General features: G+C 39.3%; 1 protein-coding gene across 1 annotated transcript; it reads left to right on the top strand.

Moving 5' to 3' along the window:
* The first annotated feature begins 612 nt into the window (after positions 1-612).
* On the top strand, positions 613-1539 carry OR6B1 (olfactory receptor family 6 subfamily B member 1). Its single transcript, XM_020997998.1, has one exon. The coding sequence runs from the start codon at positions 613-615 to the stop codon at positions 1537-1539; it is 927 nt and encodes a 308-aa protein (XP_020853657.1).
* Positions 1540-8065: the final 6526 nt, after the last annotated feature.

Here is an 8065-nt window from a genome sequence, read left to right as displayed (position 1 = left end):
AGGTGCCCCTCTAATCTAACATATTGTCTCCCTAAAGACACAACCATTCCTATCTACCGTGCTATGTGGATAGGCTAGTCTTCTAACTTCCCATATCCATAGTAACCTATTTATGGAAATAGTGCTATCTCTCATATCTGTTCCACAAATTCTCACCAATATGTCCTTTCTTCCACTACCACTCCTCTATTACCAAAAACAAACCATATTTCCTGACAAGCCTAAATCACATGATTTCTCACATACAAATATATTTGTATGCATAGAGAAACCTCCACAGTGTTGTCCTCCTCCAACAGTGTCTCCTGTATCCCAGAGTATTCAGTAGTTCTCCATCTCAAATCTAAAACTGAAAAAAAATGGGGAAAGTAGAGTTTAGGACACAAATGAGGAAATACTTCTCTGAGTTGAAGAGATAACCATTTGTGTTAGCAGATATCTGAATAGGTAGGTCAGTTATTCCCCTAGGTCTTGGTAGACACTAGCTGCACTCTAGGGCTAAGGTCATTATGAGTTTTCTGATGGGAGTGGGAAGAAAGATGAGAGTCCTATTTCCAGGGATTTTGTGACTGTGTGATTAATTATCTATCTAGGAAAGTTAAGCTGTATATCATGGATGTGGAGAACCAGACGATGGTGACCGAGTTCATTCTGGTTGGGTTCCCAGGGAGCAGGGCCATGCGTGGGATGGTGTTCCAGATGTTCCTCATGGCCTACATGCTGACAGTGTCAGAGAATGTGATCATCATCCTTTTGGTGAAACGGAACAGGCCACTCCACAAACCAATGTACTTCTTCCTGGCTAACCTTTCCTTCCTGGAGACCTGGTATGTCTCTGTGACTGTACCTAAGCTGCTATTCAGTTTCTGGTCTCTGAGCAACAGTATCTCTTTCTCCCACTGCATGGCTCAGCTCTACTTTTTCATTGCACTCATGTGTACTGAGTGTGTGCTCCTGGCCGCCATGGCATATGACCGCTATGTGGCCATTTGCCATCCACTCCATTACCCCACCATCATGAGCCATGGCCTCTGTTTCCTCTTGGCTCTAGGATCTTGGGCCATTGGATTTGGTATCTCCTTGGCCAAGATCTACTTCATCTCCCGCCTTAGCTTCTGTGGTCCCAATGTCATTAACCATTTCTTTTGTGACATCTCTCCTGTGCTTAATCTGTCCTGCACAGACATGTCCATGGCTGAGCTAGTAGACTTTATTCTAGCATTAATTATCTTTCTTTTTCCATTATCTATCACAGTGTTGTCTTATGGATGCATTCTGGTTACAGTTCTAAAGATGCCCACAGGAAAACATAAAGCTTTCTCTACTTGTGCCTCACATCTTGTTGTGGTCACTATTTTCTACTCAGCCACTATCTTTATGTATGCCCGGCCACGTGCCATCCATGCCTTCAACATGAACAAAGTCATTTCTATCTTCTATGCCATTGTGACCCCAGCCCTCAATCCTTTCATCTACTGCCTAAGGAATCAAGAAGTCAAGGAGGCTCTGAAAAAGCTGGCCTGTGTCCACAATACCTGAACTGACTCATCTGACCATGAAAGCCAAATGGACAAAGATGAACAGTTGCTTCTCCTATTCAAATGCAGTTGAATTTTTGCCTGTTAACACACTACTACAATTCTTTGGCAAAGTCCTTTGGAAACTTACTTAGCTCCTCAGAAAATGTAGCTTTTGGGTGTGTTAGCCTCAAAATAAGAAGAAACCTTACTATGACTCTGAATGAAAGGTGGCATCCATGGTATAAATATCTAGTCACAGAAAAATTAAATAGATTTGAATACTAATGTTAATAGCTAATATTTAAATAGTGCATTAAGGTTTGCAAAGTGCTTCATATATATTATCTCATTTGATTGTCACAAAAACTCTGTGAGGTAGGTGCTATTATTATCCCTTTTTGGCAAACATGGAAACTAAGGCTGAAAATGGTTAAGTAGTTTGTCCAAAGTTGCATGACTAGTAAGCATCTTAAACAGGACTCATACTCAGGTCTTCCTTACTCCAAATCTATAGCAAGGTCATCTAATTCTATCTCCTAGTCTATACAGTTATTTTTTCTCTATCATCCCCAAGAGATGGTCATCTAGCCTCCAATTGAACACCTTGGTGTTGGGGAATTCATTATATATTGGGGCAAATAATTTCATTTCTGGACAGCTCTAATTCATAGAAAGGTTTTTCTTATGTTGAGTCAAAGTCTATTTTCCTATTCAACTATTTGTTTTAGTTCTGACCTCTGGAACCGTGGAGGAGAAATTGGCTTCCCCTTTCTCAAGTTTAAAGACAGCTGTTTTGTTCCTACTCAATATTTCCTTCTTTATATTGTATAGTTAAGCTACAAATAAGAGAGTAAGGTTCAGAGTGAACTGGAAAAAAAATTGCTTTTTAGCTCCATAAAGTTTACATTAAGCAATTCCACCCTGGGTTATCAGTGGGGAAAAAATTAACCTTTTCCTCTGGAATTGCATTATTTATTTTTAAAAATTGTCTTCATAGAAGAGGAATTTGTTCTAGAATTGACACACTTTGCTAGCTGTTAAATATGTTTTATTCTCCTAGCCTCAGCATCTGTCATTATTTTTGGCCAAGAGAAAAATGAATTCTCTCCATGGTGGGAGATAATGTAATTGACAGATGCTCGTTTTCAGTGTATCTGTTAGGAAATTCTTTACTTGAAAGCTTTCCTCTGCTTTTCTTCTTCTTTCTCTTTCTTGTATCTTAAGATTCAGCTGTATGCCCAAGAAGCTGGATTCTCATGATCAGATACCTGTGCCTTCCCTTTCAACTCCAGTTCAGCTCTATTCACAGAATTTTAGTTATGGAATGCAAAGTTGGAAAGGATCTCAGAGGTCACCAGAGGTGAATTCTAGGCATGAATTCTAGGTACAACATTCCTAACAAATAGCCATTCATATTTTGCTTGATGACTTCTCAGTATCAAGAAACTTAATTCCTGAGGCACCCTGTTTCAATTATTTTATAGCTTTTATGTGCAGCAAGTTTCTTGTCTTCAGTTAACACCTGGATCCTCTTGTCAGAATCTGTTAATAATAAATAAGGGGGTTGGGAATGAAGGGCATCTATGAATGCATTTTCTCAGTTAGCGCTAGGTAAAAGCTCAAGAGCATTCCTGTCCATATTCTTGAAGAGTGGAGATAGAACATGGAGCTGGGGGTTTACCAGATATATGTCTTGTGATTTATGATTCTCTCAATTATCAAGGGCTGGTGAGTTGGATCATAAAGTGAACTTTGTGCACAGTTTACTTAGAGACAAGTAATAACTGGTACTGCTAAATATGGGAAGAGTAATGGGAGAAAAGCAGGAATAAGGCAAGAAGGCAAGGGACAAAGGGAGTGAAGTGAATGAATAGGAGAAAGAATGAATAGAGTCAGGAACTGGTGGGGGCTGGAAACAGCAGGTTTTGCAATAAGGATGTAGTGTCTAAAAAGGGCTGTGATGGGGAGTTAGTAGAGTCTGTACATTAGGTAAGAAATGATCACTTTAAGGCTTGGTTCAGTAGGTATTGAATGTCAGCTGCTCATTTAGCTCTGCTCAGCTGGATATCTCCAGAAGATCAGTGCCAGAGACACTCATCAGAAATTATCACCGCAGCAGGAAATGTGGACAAAGCAAGCCGAGAAAACTTCCATTTTTTTTCTTTAATAGGTTCATATGCTATAGGAAGTTATGAATTTAAAATGGGGGAGTGCAGAATACATCTGTGCCTTTCCTGACTTCCCTATTTCAGTAGTACCACCATTTTGCTAATGTTAGAGTCATTCTCCTCCTCTTATATATAACTAACCAAATTTTGTTAATTCTTCCTTTATAATATATTTCATATATATTGTTTCTTTTTCATTTTATTTTTGAGGCAGTTATGTGGAATGGTGAATAACAGGCTGGATTTGGAAGCACAAAGTCCTTAGACGATTACTAGATGTATGAGTCTGATCAATTCACTTAACATATCAGACCCAGTTTTCTCATTTGTAAAAGGAGGATAATAATAGTACCTACCCCACAGCGTTGTTGTGGGAATCAAATGAGATAATGTATAAAGTGATTTGTAAACCTTAAAGTGCTATATAAATATTATTATTAATATTCCCTCTGCTATTCTCCAGCATAACCTAATTGTATATTATTACCTTTCACAGGTTTTTTTTTTTGACAATAGTCTCCTAATTGGCCTCCCCAGTTCCACTGCCTCCCAATTTGAATCCATCCTAAAAACATCACTGCCAGATTAATCATCTTAAAACACTACTTTGTAGACGTTACTCCTTTATTTAAAAAAAAAACGTAGCTAAACAAAAGATATCAGTGTCTTCCCATCGCTTATAAAATAAACCATGGCCTTCCACAATCTGACTTTGGAATATATGTGTCACTTCATTCAATGGCACCCAGTCTATACTACACATTGTTCCCTAAAATGCTATGAGTGTTCTCACCTTTAAAATGTTTGCTCACCCAGTTTCCTCCCATCTTATGTACATTACTCCATCTACCTACCTCCTGCCCATACCTTTTCAGCCCTCTTTTGAGTTCCAGTCCACAAAGATTGCTTCTTTCTATGATTTCATATTGGTTGTACTCTTCATTTAACTCACTGTTGTAGCCTGTCTTCTGTCTATCATATTGTATTAATATTTGACTCCTGTTTTATAAAATTGTCTGCTTTGTGTCCATGTCCATTTCTCCCAGTAGACTGTAAGCTTCTTGATACATCCTGTTCATCCTGTCCCACTTGCTGTCTCCATGGTGACTAACATAGTGTTATACACATGTTGTTGTTATTTAGTCATCTTCATTCACGTCTGACTTTTCCTAATGCCTTTTGGCATTTTCTTGGCAAAAATACTGGAGTGGTTTGTCATTTCCTCCTCATTTTACAGAGGAGGAAACTGAGGCAAAAAGGGTTAAGTGACTTGCTATGGTCACGTAGCTAATAAGTGTCTGAGGTCTGATTTGAACTCAGATCTTCCTGACTCTGGGCCTGATACTCTATCCACTGTACCACCTAGCTATCCGTTAAACACAAGAGGTTGTTAATAAATATTTATGGAATGTGTGAATAACTTTATTTGATTCTATTCTTTTCTTACTTTTGCACTCACATTTTCCCCACTTTTTCCCTATTCCCACTCCAACTTACATGGACAAGTATTTACATGTCCAGTAGGGAGCTATTCTTCCGATGACATTCTTTACCCCATATTGACACTTTTGCTCCTCAAAATGTTTTTTTTTTTCCATTCTGCACTACAGAGATTCTCAGTACACTCGTCTGCCTAGAGAGGAATGATAATGACAATCAATGAGAGTTACATAGAGCTTTAAGCTTACAGGGCACTTTGCTTAACAACAGTTAAGTAGATAGTACAAGGCTTTGTGTCCCTGTTTTATAGTTAAGGAAACTTAAGCTGTGAGAGGTTGTGGATTGTCTATACCAGCAGTGGGGAACCTGCAGCCTCCAGGTCACATGTGGCCTTCTAGTTCCTTGGGTGTGGTCTTTTGAGTGAGTCCAAATTTTAGAGTACAAATCCTTTGACAAATTCTGTGAAGTCTGTATTCAGTCAAAAGAGCACATTTAAGGACCTCCACATGTGGCCTCAATGCCTCATGCTCTCTAACCCGGTCTGTTATCACCGTAAGAATCAGGAATAAGATTCAGGCCTAGCACACTTGACTCTAAGGCTAACATTCTGTCCATTGTACCACACTGCCTCTCCATGGCTACCCTGACTATCCTTGTCAAATCTCATTACAATAAACAACTTTTTAATAAAATAATTTCTGACTTATCAGGCACTTATTTTCAGCAATATTCTATAGAATATCTCAGGACCTTGAGGAATGTGAATTGTCCTGTGAAATCTGTTTTATAAGGATGTCTTCTTAAGCATGCAAAACATGGCCAAGAATACAAATGAAACTTGTGATTTCATTGATATTGGGAACTCCTGGATGAGAAACTCCTGCTATTGCAGGGATTAAAGGAATCTTTTCTTACTGATGCAAGTTGGTACCATCTCTGCAATTTAAAGTGTTAGAGAGCAGCACGGAGCAACAAGAGGTTATGGGACTTGCTCAGAATCACACAGTCTAATTAAAGTCTGCCTGGCTCCAAAGCCAGCTCTCTAACCACCATGCAAAACTACCTCTTCTTGTTTAGGAATATATTATTAACTTTATAATCAAGTTAAAGGAGGAAAGGGTGAGCTTCCCTATTTTGGAAGAAGAGAAGAGGAAGAAGAGAAGAAACAGAATCTCCTCTTTAGATGTAGTGACTTTCTCATTGTCTAGTGGTAGGAGCAGACCAATAAATCCAGTTCTCCTAACTCCTGGCTGCCTCTCTGTGTTATTTCAAACTCTGGAAGTAAGCTCATTACCATGCAGGAGTTGTGCTGGTAGTTGTTTAACAACCAGCTGTTTTTTTGGGGGGGGGATGTACACATGATACAATTTTAAGTTGAATCTGCGTTTTGAACATTTTATCCATTACTTTCTTAAGTTTAGACAATTAACGAAACAATCAATTAAGCCCTGATGGACAGCATTTGATTTTCTGAGTTGTAAATTCTCACAATGAAAATTTAACAGCTCTTGGTAGCCAGTAGGAGCTGGCTTCAGGATACCACTGTTTCCATGTCTAATGGGCTGGGGACAGGGATATGGAAATGCATTCATACTTTTGCTACAGAAGTATTATTGAACAAGATGATACGTTAGAAAAGGAAAAAATAACAGGGAAGGGGAAAAGCAGACTACACAACAATAACACAATGATAATTTATATAGTTTATAGATCACTTTCACACATATTATCTTATCATTATTACACAAGGTAAGATTTTGTTATGAACTTTCTACAGATTAGCACAGTGAGGCTCAGAGAATTGAAGACACTCGTCCAAGGTAATCCAGCCTGATAAGGAACTTCCGACTCTTACTTTAAGGGTCTTTCCATTCCACCATGTAAAAGAAATTAAAGCTTGTAACATGAATTTCCATATATCAGATCCCATATTCCTTTTTACTCCTAATAGAGAGACATGATTCTGCTTTTTTGTTTGCTTGTTTCCTTTTGTTTTTAGGCAATCGGGTTAAGTGACTTGCCCAGGTCGTACTGCTAGTAAATGTCAAGTGTCTGAGATCAGATTTGAACTCAGATCCTCCTAACTCCAGTGCTCTATCCACTGCACTGCCTAGCTTCCCCAAGACATGATATTCTGAAAAGGTATTTTGGCTTCACGATGCAATAAAATAATTTTAAAGAATACAACAAATCTTTGTTTTCTCCCTTACGCACACTGGAAATGTCCAAATATAAACAATGCTTTCTTTCATTAAATCTGGATCATGTACAATTGGAATGCAACCAGCAATATTATTCTCATGACCACAGACATAGCTTATAGCTCTCAGAATTCCCTAGTAGTAACATCAGAAGCAGTAGCAAGAGCATTTTCTCCATTTGCCCATACATAAGCTAGAGGGCCCTGTGCCAGATACTCTTGCTTCAAGGTGAAGCGAGACAGGTTCCTTTAACCTACCATCTTTCTAATGCCTACCTGTATCCTTCCATATATATAGGGATATTACCTTCTTTTCCCTGTTCTCTCCTGCCCCCCTCCCCTTCCCCATTCCTGAGTCTGGAAGAGTAGATATGTTCAAGGTGGGAGGAAGCAGGGAGAGTCATAGACCCTTGGACTATGATTTATCCCCAGGGCTGTCACTCATGGTTCTAAGATGCCTTTGGGGGTGGGGTGGAGAGAGAGAGAGAGAGAGAGAGAGAGAGAGAGAGAGAGAGAGAGAGAGAGAGAGAGAGAGAGAGAGAGAGAGAGAGAGAGGTGAACAAATGGAGAGAATGAGGGTATTGTAGTAATAAATTTAGGAGAAGGGGGAGGAGGAAGAGGCAATGGAGGGCAGTTGGGAGTGATCCACCTGTGCTAATCTCCTCTCCCTCCCCCCCCCAGCCTCAAAAAGCCTAATTAGTTCTGAGGTCCAAGAGCTGTCTTTATCCAGAAGAGGC

The sequence above is a fragment of the Phascolarctos cinereus genome, unplaced genomic scaffold (assembly GCF_003287225.1).
Source record: "Phascolarctos cinereus isolate Bilbo 61053 unplaced genomic scaffold, phaCin_HiC Scaffold_1;HRSCAF=81, whole genome shotgun sequence".
Taxonomy (NCBI): Eukaryota; Metazoa; Chordata; class Mammalia; order Diprotodontia; family Phascolarctidae; genus Phascolarctos; species Phascolarctos cinereus.
Note: the sequence above shows the minus strand (reverse complement) of the source record. Positions and strands in the feature narration are given on the sequence as shown.